The sequence below is a fragment of the Aplidium turbinatum genome, chromosome 4 (assembly GCF_918807975.1).
Source record: "Aplidium turbinatum chromosome 4, kaAplTurb1.1, whole genome shotgun sequence".
NCBI lineage: Eukaryota > Metazoa > Chordata > Ascidiacea > Aplousobranchia > Polyclinidae > Aplidium > Aplidium turbinatum.
This window is the reverse complement of record NC_137475.1, coordinates 41,815,863-41,834,184: the sequence shown is the minus strand read 5'-3', so window position 1 is coordinate 41,834,184 and position 18,322 is coordinate 41,815,863. Positions and strand designations below refer to the sequence as shown.

Below are 18,322 nucleotides of genomic sequence, written 5' to 3'. Positions count from 1 at the left end.
TTCAGTGAACGAAGTTCGCGGAAGTTGACAACAGCCACGAACTAAAAGTACAAAAACGAATATCCGTGAACTTCCATGCAGTTTGAAAGTGCCTTCTCAATCTTCCTGGTAACATGGTTGCATATAACAAGAAGCTCAAACGATCATTGGCGTAATAAATACACAAATAAAAACCTAAAAATGATCTTTTCTGCAGAAAAATACAAGAAGGTGTCATGCCAGGTAGCTAAAAGTGCTTTTATTGTAATTTTTGACCCTCAAAACATATGTTTAGACATATTGCACAGGTATATTCGTCTCACTTGTATGTCCTGAGAGCAAAATAGCCATTTTTGGCCGCCATTTTGAAAATGGCCACTGAACCAACCTATTATGACGTCATAGAGCAAAAAAATCAACGGTTTCATGTTTACCAGCCCAAATGGCATTAGAAAAAATGGGTCCCGAAAAATCGACCTGGATTTGCCCACCCCTAGTATAAGAGTGAATCATGAATGATCAATTCGAGTCACCCACACTTGTTGAAAACGAAAAAAAGGTAATGGAGTCATCATCTTTGCTGGAGAGTTTATCAAAAGCACCTTCAAGTGAAGATTCATGTACATTGAATGAAGAAAGTGCAGACCAAAAACCTATTGGGGAGGTAAAAGTTATATATATGTAATACTATGTAATTAATACTACTTTGAGAATTATTAAAATAAAGTTCAACCAGCCTCATGTTTAAAAAGAATATATATTTCGCTACATGCTGGAACTGTTTGCCTATTTGTGTGAAAGAAGCAGAAAATTTAAATGAATTCAAAACTCGCTTGAAAACGTTCTACTTCAATGAACATTATGACTGAAATTACCGTATTAATTATCACCATTGTCGTGTACAGCGCCCAGGAGCATAGTTTGACTGTGGATGTGGCGCTATATAAATGTTGTTATTATTATTATTATTACATAATAATGAGCATCTTCAGTTCTGCAAACAAACAAACAAATTACTGCAATGAGTGCTGCATAAAGGGAAACTATGCTGTAAGCCTCTATAATCAAAATTAAAATGATGAGCAAAATTTCTTCAACATTTACACATTCAGAAAAATATTTACGTCATGGGATATAAAACCAATGTTCAAAGTGAAGAATAAAAACCAAGGATGGATTTGGCAAACCTTCTCTCGTCGGTAAATGGCAGTTCACCCTAAGAGCTATCAATAGGTAAATTAAATTGGTATCAAGAAATATAGCTCTTAGGGTGAACTGCCATTTACCGACGAGAGAAGGTTTGCCAAATCCATCCTTGGTTTTTATTCTTCACTTTGAACATTGGTTTTATATCCCATGACGTAAATATTTTTCTGAATGTGTAAATGTTGAAGAAATTTTGCTCATCATTTTAATTTTGATTATAGAGGCTTACAGCATAGTTTCCCTTTATGCAGCACTCATTGCAGTAATTTGTTTGTTTGTTTGCAGAACTGAAGATGCTCATTATTATGTAGCGAAATATATATTCTTTTTAAACATGAGGCTGGTTGAACTTTATTTTAATAATTCTCAAAAAAGTTTTTCGATGTGATCAAGTCAACCGCTTCTTGCTGACGGCGTGCCAGGGTTAGGTCTCGGTGTCTCAGAAGACATTCACTTTAATTAATACTATATAATACTAATATAATTCTATTTGAATAAGACCTTCTGATGATCCGTTAGGTGAAACAATTTGTAAAGGATTCAGATAGTAATAACTATATTTGATTTAATTCGCTCTGCTTTGCTTTTTTGCTTGGCATTGAGCACTTTTTGTAGTATTAATAGTTTTCATTGTTTTTTATTTATAATACTATGTACTTAATTTACATATATACAGCAGCTTATTTTATGAAATAAAAGAATAAAGTGGAATTGTTGTTTTCCGTTAAAATGTATGGTGTATGTAAATATGTCTGAAATTGTTGTTAGGTCTCTGATGATGTCTTTTTTGTTTATGGTCATTTAAGTAGCCTATCATGTAAATTTCATGATCTTGTTATGGCTTAGCTTGCATGGGACAAAACAACATACTGTAGGCTGTTATGCTTATTGTTAATTGCAGTCTCAAAATACTTGCAAAGTGGAAGAAACAAATATAATTGAAAAAATATCAAGTGAATCGCCTTTTCAAGTTAACTCTAATAGCAGTGGCCTGGAAGCTGGGTTGCTTGAGAATCCAATTCCGAAAAATGGCAGCCAAAAAAATTATGTTCTTGTGTAAGTTTTTTTTATTTCTAATCTAAGATGATTTAGTTGTATAGCCGACTTGTTTTTATTAAAATTTTGCATTAAATTTGCGTAAATGTCTTTTCAAACATTCATATGGCATATATATATATCTGTAATCGATAGCCTGGTGGTATTTTGCTCTTAATTTACTGTTAGACTAAGAAGGATCTGATTCATAGCATCAAGTGACCACTGTGCTTGTGACAACTGAGACATTATTCCTGCATAGTGCATACCCTAGTTTATGTTTTCTGGTTTTAAAGTTTGTTTGCAAACCAATCCAATTTACTTGGGAAGCAAACAAAATAATGTTATGGGCTAATCACAAGTTTAAAAGTTGCCATCTTAGTGCAGTTTTGTTCTACACCACACTAACTGTAACTTTCAAAAATTTTATTTGATTGTTTTGCTTTAACATTTTGTAATGAGTATCATGAATACTATATAGCAAGAAAATAGGTATAAAAGTTGAATAGCTGGTTCTATAGCTGTCTGTTCTTGTTAGAATTGGTTGCCAAACACATTATGTATTATTATTTTCAGCTTTTGTGTATTTTAGAACAATCGTACACCAAATCAATGCTGCTAAACATTTTTTGTCATATCATAAAAATATAATCTGCACGGTTTTTCGAGTCCTGGGTGTTCTTGGTAAGCTTTTTGCATGCACTTTTTAGCTGATTTTTAATGTATAATGCACACTTGCACAGTTTTGTGTTTTAAGTGTGGAGAACTAATATTAGGCCTATATATATTTGTGTTTATGTTTTGTGATTTGCACTGAAAACATATCGGTGCAGCTGTAACTCAGAATTGCCAGCCAAAAGTTTATCTTTCTGGTTCTGCCTCACAGCATTCAAACAAATCACAAGTTGAGATAAAAGCTGCCAAACAGTATAGGCTAATATATAATATATTTTAAAGACAGTTTGCACTCTTTACGTTTTACTTTAAATAGTGCAAAATGATTCATTTTACCACAGTTTCCATCACTCTTCCCGCTGTTTCTTTGACCAATTGTTTTAATTACAACTGCCAAACCGCCAAAAAATCAGCTATACAACTGTTCGATCTTTCAAACTATTTTTAACTTGTTGGATTTGTCCAATGTTACAGGAAAATTTTCATCTTTGTTACAGTTTCTGTTGAGAATAAACACTACTGTATTAGCCTATGTTCCAGTATGACTGCATTATTAGTGTATGCACAGAAAGTGTATGCAAACAAAATGTATAAGCGAAACATGCACTAAAGTATGAAAAAGAAATATGTAAAACTTATAGGCTACGTAAAAAAACCTGTAAAATATGTAAAAGAAAAATACTTGCCTCAACTATATTTTATGTATGGTATGGTAATTGAGCTATGCTGATTTCAATTGAATAATCCCGCAACAATATAACCAAGCCAATCTGTCTTTCGCTAAAGTACCCAAACCAAACTCTTGTACTCTGGTTTTCGATTCTTGTTTTTACTAACCAGGTATCACTGGCTACATGGTTGCGGCTATAGTTCGAGACCTCCAACGTGCATTACCTCTCTTTGTCATCTGGTGTTTGGTTTTCACTTATTGGGTTTATTTTCTGTTGAATGCTCACTGTGGTGAAAGCATTACACAAGGCTTCAAATCGTTGTTCAAAAAAACTGATAAGAATACATCTTGGACTACACCGTATGTAAACTGCAATTTTTATTATTGTATATGTGTGATATAAGATATAATAATATGGTGTGATTTTGTGTAGTGCTGTAGTTATGACAATTGTGCATTGCTTTCAACTCTTTCCAGCACGCACATTTTCAACGCAGCCAATTTTTCAATGGTCATGCTGAATGCCAAACAGAAATGAAATTCAGTACCAGTGCCTTTTCTTTAAAAAGCATTTGATATGATGTGACAGAGTATCGAACCCAGGTCTACCAAATGAGAGGTGGGCTCTGTCCACAAAGCTATTGTATTGAACCCGCAAAGGTTACTTTGTTTTGCTTGTGTATTGAACGTCGGTGACAAACTTTTCGTGTCAAACCCCACCCACTTGTTTTTTTCCATTGCATGATTTTATCCTTATTGAATATGGGTCATTTTTTATTTAGCGTTTTCATTGTTTGCATTCTCATCGGATGTATTGTGTGGATTGCCATCGACACAATTAAACGACCACACCAATTTATTTCTGCTGCTGGATATTTTGTCTTTCTTCTTGGTCTCTTTATCATCTCAAAGCATCCTGACAAAGTGAGTGATCTTGGGAAGTGTAAGTAAACATTATTCTATACCCATAATTAGCAAGAAATTAAGCATGTCTGACAGACCAGTGTGACACCACCAAATCTAAGCTGTAGGCCTATTCCGAAGAAAAAAAAACGATAGTCAGAGTTGTTTGATTTAAATCAAACAATAAAAATCAAAAAAATCATTGAGATTTTTTATGCTTAAGGAATGAGATTGATGCAGCAATAGAATTTGCAGAGGACATTGATCCTTGTACTTTGTCAGAAGTCTTTAACTGTTGTGCTAAAGCTGGGTGTTTAAATCATGGCCACGTGTCTAAGCGCCGGCGAAGTAGAAAATAACTCAAATAAAACATCCAACAACAGTAAGGTTGAATCAACCTCCTAGTCTGGTGTAGTATAAAAAAACTAGTTTTTTTTGTAACCTTGTGGTCCTTACAAGCGCTCGTGAGTCGTGTGGCTTGGGCATTTTTATTGACTACGCTAATACGCCATTCATGCATCTGCGTCGGCAATCACCTTGGCAATCGCCGATTGCCGACGCTAATTTCGAAGACTGACCTGTAATATGTTGAGCATGTTCTTTCTACTTTCAGTTTGATTCAACATGACATTCAAAATTGACTGGGCACTAAAAAAGCTGGCAAGCTTGTATTTTTGTACAAATTTCTCCATGCAAACTATATGGTGTCCGACAAATTGTTCGTAAGCAATTGTTCGTAAAACAATTGTTCGTAAAATTAATTCTTCGTAGAACAATTCTTCCTAAAGCATTTTTTCGTGCATGTAGTTAAAATTTGATGTATACGAAGAAATACTTTACGAAGAATTGTTTTAGGGATTTCATTTTACGAAAAACAGTTTACGAACAATTGTTTTACGAACAATTGCTTACGAACAATTGCTTTACAAACAATTGCTTACGAACAATTTGCCTATAAACAAAATATAGCTTAACTATATTATATTATATAATACAGTTTGTTTGTTATAGGTACCAAACTATATTATACTGTTGATTTTGTTCAGCTAAAGTTTTATTGTTTTGGTCCGTTTACGCTCAGTACTATTAAACTTTTGTTACAAAAGGTCTGGCTGTATGTATCTAATGAGCAAAAGACAAAGTGATGTGTGCTATAAAAGTATAAGAAAAAGTCTGAGTTTGGCTGTCAGTTTGATGAAATCAGTTCTGACCGCAATCGCAATGACTAAATAGAATACGACACAATTAATAAATATAATCAAAGCAAATAATGCGTCAAAAGTAAAGTTATCACTAAAATAATACCCCTTTCTCCGTTAAATAAACAATAAAAATCTGTTTATATAAAACATAAATAAAATAAAATTGATTTTGTTTTTTGAAAAATCATCATTTTTTTTACCCTGGCTATGGTGATGTATGAATTTTACAGCATTAAAACTTTAGGTTGCTTGAAAGATTTCAAAAATGTACAGATTTTTGGAAATTGTCTACAATTGAGTTAAATGTAGGCTTGTAATGTCATCTGTGTTTGCTATTCGGTTTTATATTTGATATATATATATTTATGCAATTTACTCTTTCTTATATCTTATAATACAAAAGTAGGTTTGCAGAAAAGTATGTAAAGTTTTTTCTGCATTTTTGAATTTGGAATAACGTTATTACGCAATGTACGTTTCAGGTTATTTGGAGGCCTGTTCTGTTGGGTTTGCTGATTCAAGTTTTTTGTGGACTGATTATTTTAAGAACACCAGTCGGATTTAATGTGTTTAACTGGCTTGGACTACTTACGCAGACTTTCATAAATTACGTCGATACTGCCGCCATTTTTGTGTTCGGAGAGAATTTCTATGATCACTATATTGTCTTCAAGGTACTGACTGTCAACCTTATCTATTGTTAGATGGCCTCGAATATGTTAAGGTAGACAAGTAACTTTTGAAATATGCTTGTCCAAGTTTTGCGCTAAATTATTGCTGCTTTGCTTTGCATCCGAAGTTAAATGAACAGCAGTAAAATAATTGATTTGATGGTAAGATGAATTTTAACCACACCATGAAATCATTTCTTGTGGAAAAAAGGAAGATTGCGATATTTTGTTGTTATGATGATTACTGTAACTATACTTACGAGTAATCACATGAATGAATATTAGATACCAACATTTGCTTTCCTTAATCCATACTTCACAATGGGATAGACGACAAGTGGCTCTTCGTGTCCCATCCTGTGAGTAACATCTGCACCCAAGCAGATGCCAAACGAAACTAGTCAACCAAGAGCCTCCACCCGGACGGCACAGCTGCAAGGGGCAATGGACAAGTTCAGACGCCCTACCATACTCCAGCTCAACATGTACCATTTTCAAGCCACAAGCCACCTATTTTAGCCTGGTGCAGCGAGTTCGCTGTGCGCAGCGCTTTGCACTAGGTTACGGAACGCAGTTCCCTACTCATGTGCTATGACGAGAAAACAGTGTTCCGAAAGTTAGTGCAAATCGCTATTGTAGAAGCGAACTCGCAGCATCAGGCTAAAACAGGTGGTTAATATCTACATTGTGAAGTAAGCAACGATCATGCTGCTAAAAGCGAAACTTAATCTATTACATTTTCTTTCTACTTTAGGTCTTACCAAGTGTAATATATTTTGGTTCATTCATTTCGATTATGTATTTCCTTGGCGTCATACAGTGGCTGATACTCAAAATGTCCTGGCTCATGCAATGCTCTTTGAACACGTCAGCAACAGAATCCATGGTGGCGGCCGGTAAGGTATTTTACACTGAGCGAAAATTGACTTAATGCTGTAACAAAAAACAAATAGCATTAAGCGTTCCTGTAGGCTATGGGCTAAAATTGGATGCTATGTTTTATGTTCCGGTATCTGATTTTTTTTCTAACCCAAATCATCTTTGCCATAAATTCATTCAACACTTTGAAGGTGGGTTATGCTTTGGCTTGACAAACAAGTAAGTTTACGTTTCGATAAATTGGATATATATATATCAGATGTCTAGCCTACTATTACTTGATAATTTACCTAACAGATGCAATCATGCAATTGTCTTTCCTAAACAGGAAACATATTTCTCGGATTAGCTGAAGCTCCGCTTTTAATTCGACCTTATATTCATGACTTGACCACTTCTGAACTTCATGTTGTGATGACTGCAGGGTTTGGTACCATTGCTGCAAGCGTTTTGGGTGCTTACTTGGGCTTTGGGGTATGTTCCAAGTTGTATTACGTGTATCAACGTTAGCACTTTGTCCTGTAGCCTATGGTTAAGCAACTTAAAATTATTATGAGTGATTTTACCACTGATTTATTTGAGGAATCGAAACGTTGTTGGACTAATATTTAAGCAATTTTAACTTTTCGTTGTGGCAGATTCAAGCTGTTTACTTGATAACAGCTTCTGTAATGGCTGCACCTTGTGCCTTGGCTGTTTCAAAGTTGGTTTATCCAGAAACAAAAAAGTCAAAGTTTGCAACATCTGAAGGTCTTGTGTTAGAGAAAACGTGAGTATCCGATGATTGAATGTCAATGCTCTAAAGGTTTGACATTACGCCAGAAAAGAGAGAATGTTTCCTGTGTTTAAACTAGTCAATAATTTTCAAACTTTTTTTTATTGCCTCACAATGTAGATATTAACGACCTGTTTTATTCTCTTGATCGACAGTACATAGCTACAATATTGATCTCAAAGTGGTTTTCCTTCTTTTGGAATTAGAAAAATATTTTCTATTGCTAGAAAAATCTTATAATTTTAATTTTACTATCTTAACTGCAGCGACGTTGCAGCTAGTAACTTCCTCAATAATTTGACTACCATCAAATAAATATTTGAATGAACTCGGTTGTCAGGAAAATGTGCTTTGATTCGTTCGGCTTGACTTTTTTTGATATTGAGCATTCTTTTTATCGTGTAAATTATACTTATTGTAAAACGTCGTTTTGATATTTTTCATTAAAATGTGGCAAACGATTTTGTAGCTTGATCTGCATCCAGTGTGAGTTGTTGAAAGAGTAATTTGATTTACTTATATTATTAAGCCAAAGCCAAGCAGACGTAATTTCTGTCTCCAAGCGAGTAATGTGCTTTAAATTATAGAGACCACAGAAACATTATCGAAGCTGCATTTGTTGGTGCCTCTCAGGCTATTCCTATGGTTGTGAACATCGCAGGAAATGTTATAGCTTTTCTGTCACTTCTAGCAGCAGTGAATGGTTTGCTTAGCTGGTTTGGTGGCCTTCTTGACTTTCCTGAACTATCGTTTGAGGTATGTATCGTGCAGTGCGCAATTTTTCAATCACGTCTGCCCATTAAATCAAGCACGACGTCCGCAATGTTAGTTATTTTGTTTTGGGTCAACTCATCTAAGGCCTAACGAGATACCGCTCCGTCAAGGTCAGTTTCTGATGATGATTGTATATGATCCAACTGTCTAAGCAACTTCAAACATTTTCAAATATTTAGCAAATAATAGAAGTTTTTATTTGTTGGCTGCGTGGACGAGTGGTGTAAACGTCTGCGCGACGTTCGAAAGGACGTGGGTTCGACACTGCTCCAGAGCACGCGGCTGTGTCTCGGCAACGATACTTATTGACACGTCAAAGTAAGAGGAGCAGCTGACTCGAAGACTATATGTCACTTCGCTGCTTCCTGTTATCGTATTTCATCTGTAATTGCAGTGTACTTTATGTTGTCGCAATGGGCTCAAAGTGAAACCTGCTTACGGTATTATTGTTTCAAAAACTCAGTTGTTTTGTTTATGTTAATTTTCAGCTATGATAAGTGAGTGTGTAAAATAGATCGATAGGTGTCGCCGTTGGTACTATAGCACGACATCGAATGAAGCTAATTAATGCTTGTTTTCAATTCTCGATAGCATTCCATCGATAAAGTCGCGTTTCGGTTATTTGTGCAAAAAAGTCATTTCTTGAGAATCCTACTTTGATGAACTGTTGAATGACGATTGTGCTCTTAGACCTGTGTGTTTAACTTACAACTTTATCTGTTTTATTTTGAAAAATAATCTAATATACTTGTTTTTATTTAGGTGATTTCTTCCTATGTGTTTATGCCTATCACATTGCTAATGGGAATAGATTGGAAGGATTGTTTTAAAGTAAGACGATTGCATGCAATGCATTTAACAATGTATGCTACCAAAGATTGGTCATGGTATAAAAATAAAGCTGGGGCAATGTGTTTTACGACTCAAATTCACTTTCTCCATACCTTCAAATCACCCTGCTGCGCTGGGCGTTGATCACCCGCCCACCATCACCCACCTTTTTAATCACCCACCCACCATCACCCACCTTTTTGATCACCCACCCACCATCACCCACATTTTTGATCACTCACTCACCATCACCCACATTTTTGATCACCCACCCACCATCACCCACCTTTTTGATCACCTACCCACCATCACCCACCTTTTTGATCACCCACCCACCATCACCCACCTTTTTGATCACCCACCCACCATCACCCACATTTTTGATCACCCACCCACCATCACCCACCTTTTTGATCACGTACCCACCATCACCCACCTTTTTGATCACTCACTCACCATCACCCACATTTTTGATCACCCACCCACCATCACCCACCTTTTTGATCACCTACCCACCATCACCCACCTTTTTGATCACCCACCCACCATCACCCACCTTTTTGATCACCCACCCACCATCACCCACATTTTTGATCACCCACCCACCATCATCCACCTTTTTGATCACCCACCCACCATCACCCACCTTTACACACCCAACCCGGATGACAATTTAAGGCGACTTTGCAAATTGATTGCATGAGTCAAACTAAATATATGTATACGCTGTAGGGTAGGCTAAGTTTTGTAATCTTTTAATCGGCAGTACTTTTTTGTAACTTTAAGGAATGATTCAAATAAAGTTTCCTTTGGCCACGTGACCTTGTTGTTGACGTTGTGCTTTGGCCAGATATCTGCCGGACATTATGTTGTTGTCCATGTCGTTTTGAATTGTAAACATCCCTATTTGTGATAAATATTTATTTGCATCAGAAAAGAATGTCCATATTCAAATACTGTAAATAAAAAAATACACAAAAATCAGGCATGTAGTTGTACACAAACAGTAGCGGCGCAAAAGTAGCCAGAAAACATTTCAGCACAATCACAAATCGATTCAGCACAAACACATTGCGATCCGCTCATGGGCTCAGTGAAACTTCACAGACTCTTCTTATACGTAGGCTACTGTATTAGAACTTAGAAAGAAGGAAACTAATGAATGAAGCACAAACAATTCGAAGCAATCTATTTTAATAAAATCTACATCTTTCAAAATGAAGTGTCTGTTTGTGTTGTTCTTTTATCATGTAAACGTTTGTTGGCTGAGCAACAACAATGATGACATATGGAGTTCTTTTCGTCAGATGCGAATGCACATACGTGCAAATCAGCAAATACTTCAGTGAACTTCATCATACGTTGTTAATTCCTTTCAGGCTGCCGAGCTGCTTGGGATTAAGATATTTCTGAACGAATTTATTGCTTACGAAGAACTCGGCAAATTGATAAAGCTACGGGACAATGGGACAATTCCACATACTGACCCTAGCACGGGCGCTGTTAATTGGATCGATGAAAGATCGGAAACTATTATCACATACGCTTTGTGCGGCTTTGCAAACTTCGGTTCTGTGGGCATAATGCTTGGCGCATTGGGTAATGTTTGGTTGCATAATTTGTGTTAAATCAACCATGACGAGACTAGATGTAGCCTAACATTACGAAAATTGTTAAGGAAGCTTCTAGTCGCTTTGACGACAGGTTTTGGAAAAAATGTTGCCACTCAAAACTTTTTGCAATTATTCAACCCTGTTTAACGTGTACATCAAAAGTTTTGAATTGATGTCATAGGCTAATCTTTACATACCGTACTCAAAGCATTTTGTTCATTTTCGAATTCTTCTTAACAGTTTTATGTAAAAAAACAAAAACTAGGCTGACATTTCGTTATTCTGTTCGAGATATGGGCCTTGAAAAGTCATGGTATGATCGAAAACTGCTGTTTTTTTGGATATAGAATGACCCGATCACAAAAGTTAGCATCAACTGAAAAACTTGCAGTTGCCTTCTCTAGCAAATTAGACACATCCGCGTTCTCACAGAACTACCATCTTGACATCTATCCCGTTCGCCCCGTTAGCTTAGTGGTTACGCTCCCGGCTCAAGATCACATGGCGCTGGTTCGATTCTTGGGGTGTGCGCTTGAGTAACGCATTCAGGACTGCTCTCCATTCAGCGGCACCTAGAGAATGAAATAATTCCCCAGCAGCAACACTTCAACAATCGCGAAACTTCACTCTGTCAATCTTGGTAACCGGCCCTGTGTCAAGAGCCTCTACGAGTATGCAAAACTACCAGGAATCCCCTATCAAGGCTTTATCAGTCCGAGGATAAAGATTTAAAACCAACCAACATCGAAGTCACATTTCATCAAGATTCACAATTATTGCATACCTATTCAAAATAAAAGTAATCCCAGCAGTGTAAAAATTTGCTTTTGAAGTGTAATTGATTAATTGCATTGTTTGAATTAACTTTTGCGAATCCCTGAAAACGCTTTACGAACTCCAAAGGTCTCTTTGAGAACACTGTTTTAAATTTGGGTTGTCATATTCTCCTACATGACCTAGTTTTTAACGTACCGTAGTGTAATGGCCTTTGCTGTTACTTCTATGTATTTTCGTTTTTTTTTTTTTTTACTGTACCGGTATATTTTCCCATTTGAGAATGTGTAGCTAAGGAGAAATTTTCTTCTCCTAGGAGAAGTGTTTGCTGCTTTCTGCTTTCTGATTGGTCAATTTCGCCTTATGGTGCCGCCCAACAGTAGGTTTTACAAATACGCGGTACGGTACCGTACTTGAAACATCAATCAACATCATTGCTCGAATGTGACGAGCTTCGCTTCGCATATCTCTGTTTTGTCTTGAGGATATGGTACTGACCGGAGAGACCACGAGAAGGTGCTTGTTCTTCCCTCCCATCAATAAAGCAAAGAGACGATTTAGCATAGCGCAGGAAATCCTATAATCATGTTATAAAAATTGGTTTGGTTCAGTCCACTCTAAAATTAACTCTACATCTTGTTCAAGTTAAGTAGGTATCTTGACTGTCTCAAAAAGCACGCTACTGCTTAGTAAATCCATGGATATGAAATCTAGTTTGCATTGAAACGAAATTTTTATTATGTAAGATTTTTATATATGGTATGTACCGCTTATTAAGTCCGGGATGGTTTAGCATCGAGGTGGATTTATTAAGCGGATCCCACTGCAATTGTACTGTACTGTATAGCAACAATAACCACCAGACATTACCAGATATCGGGTTCTCACACCAACGTAGGCCATTGCATTTTCAGGTACGTTGGCACCGAATCGTCAAAGTGAATTGGTGATGATTGTTCTGAGCGGTTTGATATGTGGAGCTTTTGTAAGCATTCTGAACGCTTGTGTGGCTGGTGAGAGTTAGTTTTTAAATCAGACTTTTCGTAAATCTTAAAGTTATAAAGTCATTTTTGTAAAGCTTCATTGGATGATATAGCTTTGGTAGAGAGATAATTCTTGAAATCCATAAACAGATAATTGATAGCAACTTGATAGGATTGAATTGCCTACTTCAAAAACAATACATGGAATAAAAAGATAACTACATCAATTCGAACGTTTTCGGCAAAACTTTGACTTCATTGGATGATAGACAGATATGATTCTGCCGTAAGTTTAATCACACACAACTTGATGGAGCATTGTTAAATCCTCAAAACGTTTTTTATTATCCGACTAACTTAGTAAATAAACAATAATCGAATTTTGTGTTTTGTCATTATACCGTGTGGTCATAGAGAGCATAAAATTAACTTTTGTCATCAGGTTTTTTGTATGTTCCTCGACCGATCGTATGCACCAACATGCTTGCTGACACCAACTGGACGTACACTGACCCTTCCCGGCTATTTGAGTGCTGTTCTACTGCATTGCTGACTACGTGAGTTGCCACAGAATGCATTAGCTGTCCGCAGATTCGGTTAGATAGTTCCTGTTTTTCACACTGTGGTATTGGCTTACCTGTTCAAGGTCCAACGAGAATTTCGTGACACAGTTGAAATCTTAATGACAATGACAGTGCAACAATCTTAATGACAGTGTTTGCAAACTAGCTTGCAATATTTTCCACGTCATCGTCATAGACACGTCCTTTCCAACTTTTCCGTAACCTCATGAAAAGTAGCTTGTTTGGGCTTTTGAGCTTGGCTCTTTCCTTTTGAGGCATTTTGAAGATTTAATTCTTATAATATCAGTTAAGCTTCGGGTTTTTCTTGATTAGATTACCGAATACAACAGAAGTACAGTCATGCTGTGCCTACAACTGGAACCTGACAAGTCTGCGGCTCGACTGCTCCAGCTTGTGATGACAAAGGAAAAAGATTTGGTTGAGATCACGCCAAGTTGCCGTCTTTAAGTAGGATTTTTTCCTGAAGAAATTTCATACCATTCTTAATCAATTAAGCAATTGATTGAGTTTCGCTTTTAGCAGCATGATCGTAGCTTACTTCACAAGGTAGATTTAAACGATCTGTCTTAGCCTGATGCTGCGAGTTTGCTGTGGCAATAGTTAGTTGCGCAAGCTTTCGGAACACAGTTCCCTAGTCATGGGAACTGTAAACATGGGTACATGACTAGGGAACATGGGAACTGACTAGGGAACTGTGTTCCGAAAGCTTGCGCAACTTACTATTGCCACAGCAAACTCGCAGCATCAGGCTAAGACAGATCGTTTAAATCTACCTTGTGAAGTTAATCAAATAAGCTTATCGCAAATCTCAATCATGTTTATGTATAATCAGATGCGCTCATATAAGTTTGTCTTCGCATCAGCTTGTTTTACATTGTAAAAGAGGTTGCTGCACGTTTGCACGAGACTAAACATAAACATGGCAGTTTCAAGAACAAAAGGCAGAGATAAAAGATGGTGATATTAATTTTGAAAATTTATTGACTGAAAACTTGCAGAACCACAGCTTTGAAGTTCTGAACGGTAATTCATATAATTTTCGTATCAAAATGTTTGAATTTGTGTTGAATTTGACGCTTGGTGCACTAATTAAAGTGTAATTTGCAAGTGTATAACTGTATAGTGTATATAAAAGACAAAAGCGACGCTTTGACATTTATTTAGTTTGTTTCCATCTTTGGCATTTTTTGAATTTTCTTCAAGTGAATGTTTTGTTATCACAATGTGACTAACTGGTGCTTTTAGCTGTTCTTGGCATGAGCATGGTGCTCATCAACCTACAATTTTTGCTATACCTGTGTCTGATTAGACAGAAACTTTTGACCGTACACAACTGCTCACATATTTCTTGGAAAAGAGTTCAATTATATTTACAGTCAAAGTATTTGAAACGACAGCATGAACATTTTGTAAGATTTGTACATTTTGTAGGTTTTGTACACTTGTGTAAAGTTAATAAGCGGTTTTTCAGCTTAACAACGTTAAAATTTCTCGTTATTCCGATTACTACTTGTGTTAGCCTAATTAATCCTGATGTCAATTTGTGACTGTTCATTTTATGTTGCTTGTGCTTTTTCTGATAGTAAACATTCTGTTCTTTAAAATCATCGCTAGTATTAATTTGTCTTTGAAATGCAATTGAAATGTTTATGCAAACATGCCGCAGCCTGTATCTTCAAGTATTGCAGTAACGATATGCTATTGTTTCATACGTTGACGTTTTGTTTTCACTTCATCTAACTTTGCTAAGGAACATGGGCGCCGATCGCTCTCTAAGATTGGTGGAGACATTTACTAGGAAAGAAAGGGCAGACGAGCGAAGCGAGCTGAAAGATTGAGGTCTGTTCAACAAACAAACAAATAGGCCTACAGTAGATAGGCTACAAGTCTAATGCGATGTATTTTAATTGTCAGTGTCAGCATTGGACAGCAGAAGTCCAAACACTGCAACTCGGCAACGAGTCTCCGGCGAATTAAAAACGAAGTCCTTGGTTGATCCTTGGCTTGTAATGAAGGTTGATCGAATTCAAAACTTTATTGTGCACATAGCAGACCATTGCATGATTTGGCCGTTTCTGTGTCATGGTAGATCGTAACAAAGTTTTGATACGTCGCAAAGTTGAAAATGAGCGTTCAGCTGAACACGAGCGGGCTGGTGATATGAGCAAAAGTTCCACTTGCGGAAACATTTGCCGAACAGCGGATGGTATCTTCTTGAATATCATTCGAAAATCTTGTGCAAGGGACTCTGTGTCAAAGAACTGAAGATAATCGTCTACCAAATGTGATTGTAGCTTTCCACTAAAGAGTGATTCTTGTAGAATTTTGTAGTGCTCAAGATCGGTCGACTTTAAATAGTCAGTAAGATTTTGCTGCGAGCTGTCAATGACTGCAAAATACTCTGACCGATCGATCTTGAAGTTTAGGAGGTTGACCATGGCCATGTCCATACTGAAGACGATTTGGAACGTGACAAGTCTTTTAAAAATTTTATAGGGTAAGAGTTTTTTCAATTGAAAAAAAGCTGCCTGCCAGCCTTCCAACTGCTGATTTTTCTATATACAATGTTTTGCCAAACCGGTAAAGACATTTCAGCAGCTCTTAACCTCAATTTAATAATAACTGAAAAAATAGCTTTTTTCTTATACAAAAGTAACACAAGCTACACTTACTGCACTGCATGCTTGTACGACTCTTTCAAAGTAATTCTAAAATTCTGCACTGTGTGGCCCTGGCGTAACCAAATTAAATACAATTTGCGAGTAACACCAGGGTTTCTCTGCCTAATAAAACATTTCTACTACGGTTGGGGCTTCCTCGCATAAAACAAAAATGTTGTCCCCTCCTTTCAATATATTTTAAACGTTTGACTGGTAAAATTGTGACATTCGGGTAATATTTTCCCTTTTACGTTACAAAAATAATGTAAAAAGATGATGGGGACATGTAAAAAGATGATGGGGACATCTAAAAAGATGGTGGGGACATGTCCCCACTGTCCTATAGGGATCGGCGCCCGTGCTAAGGAACCTGCCAAGCATCACACGACGCTAATTGTGACGTTTTCTTCAACCTGTATGATGTAATATAAAATGTCTAACGCTCTTTACATGGTGATTGACTGTTCCCATAGCATTGATATAACAAAAAGTTTAATTTCTCATTTGGCGATCAGCAATGATTTCTTGAGTGTTTATCATTTACCATTCACACATTATTCTGTAAGTATAGCGTGTACCAGTGTGTATCACTCTATCAACATCCTCAATTGAAACACGTCATGATATGTGTTCGCTGTTAACATTTGGTTGATTTTGGTGTCCTATGGAGAAATGGACTTTCTCTCACTGATAAACCTGTTTAGTGGTGTAGGCCTAAAGGTAATGCCAACAATTTGAAAGGAGAGTTATCAAAATGCATAGATAAAATAAATACATTCTCTATGGTTCAACAAAGCAAACTCTCTACCATAGCTTTATTATTAAAATGCGTGCAACACCAGCTTGTATTAAATTTGTGTTTATTGATTTGATATTGTGGATTTTGTTTTGTTTAGGCTATACCATTTTTATATAGATTTTAATATTGCTTTAACGTTGGCAAACAGGTGGGCTACTTGTTTATCTTTTTGACTTGAGTCCACAGCGTTGTTTTACATATTGTTTGAACAGATAAACAGGTAACAATTTTTAGTACTTTTTATTAAAGTTGCCAAACCTGATCTGTGAATCATGTGGCTTTGTTTCCGTTCAATGTCGAAAGTACATTCTGTATATCTATCAATCATGCCTATTATTCCAACATCGTTTAAAGATGTTTGAATGTAACTGCCCTGTGCGTTTTCCTTCGCTGCTTAACATACTACAACATCTGCCTTTTTTACGCGTGGTTGATCTAGCCTACTGTAGGCCTATTTCTAGATTTCAGTATAGTGTCCAAGAAAAGGAGAGAATAACTCCTCTGTCACGCAGCGTAATTAAACCTGTGTCTATTAGCCGAGTACGTCATACCATGGCCATCTAAAGATATGGCCTGATTTGTCACATTTTGCAGGAATTTCAAGGTTTTTCTAACTTTGGACAAACGTTTAAATAAATTTGTCTAAAAATTAGATTTTTACGCTTTCTTTATTCTTTTCTCCAGACGACACAATAGGTTTTAACATCCTCACATGTTGATAAACAAAGAAAATTTGATTTCGAAGATTTTAGTCAGACTGTTAATTTTCAATAACAGTCTGATTTTGCGTTTTTCAACTTACTTTTTCTCATTTGCTACTGCTTCCCCAAGGCAACAAAAAAGTTTTATGTCATTAGGAAACCATAAAAAGTAAAAACATCTCAAAAAATGTCAGTCAAGCACTAGCAGTAGCTGTAATCAAAATCTGCAAAATGTGACAAATCAGGCCGCATCTCCAGGTGGCCATGGTCATACAATAGCCTACCATTAATTAAAAACGTCCCAAGCATATTTTTTATTAGGTAACGGTAAGGTTTTGTAAAAGAGCCTATTTCATCACTCAGAGTAGGAAAAATGCGTTGATTAAGAGGACAACGTAGAATTAAGCTTAAGTGAATGTTCCGTAAAGTCGAGGAGTGTTCATCACCTGGATTCTGCTGAAGTAACGGCAAAAAAAAAACAGTGAAAGTTCGAGCATACGCACAATGTGAAAAACTTAAAGACGAACAATGTTATTTTCGGCCAATCTTAATAACATTTATAACTCAACTCCGATGATATTCTCTGGATCCCCACCCTTTTCAGCACT

The 18,322-nt window shown here is 36.5% G+C and overlaps 1 protein-coding gene across 2 annotated transcripts; it reads left to right on the top strand.

The window, feature by feature from the left end:
- Window positions 1-422: 422 nt before the first annotated feature.
- LOC145769312 (solute carrier family 28 member 3-like) lies at window positions 423-17,432 on the top strand. Of its 2 annotated transcripts, XM_082580906.1 has the most exons (15): window positions 423-643; window positions 2,087-2,241; window positions 2,813-2,904; window positions 3,736-3,925; window positions 4,348-4,489; window positions 6,153-6,344; window positions 7,096-7,237; window positions 7,549-7,694; window positions 7,859-7,989; window positions 8,583-8,751; window positions 9,532-9,600; window positions 10,980-11,199; window positions 12,902-13,000; window positions 13,413-13,527; window positions 13,867-17,432. In XM_082580906.1, exons 1-15 carry the CDS (start codon window positions 491-493, stop codon window positions 13,949-13,951), a joined length of 2,100 nt encoding a protein of 699 aa, XP_082437032.1. In that variant the 5' UTR covers window positions 423-490; the 3' UTR covers window positions 13,952-17,432. The 2 variants fall into 2 exon arrangements, with proteins under 2 accessions (XP_082437032.1, XP_082437033.1); XM_082580907.1 differs by lacking the exon at window positions 423-643 and having other exon boundaries at window positions 2,119-2,241; window positions 2,797-2,904.
- Window positions 17,433-18,322: the final 890 nt, after the last annotated feature.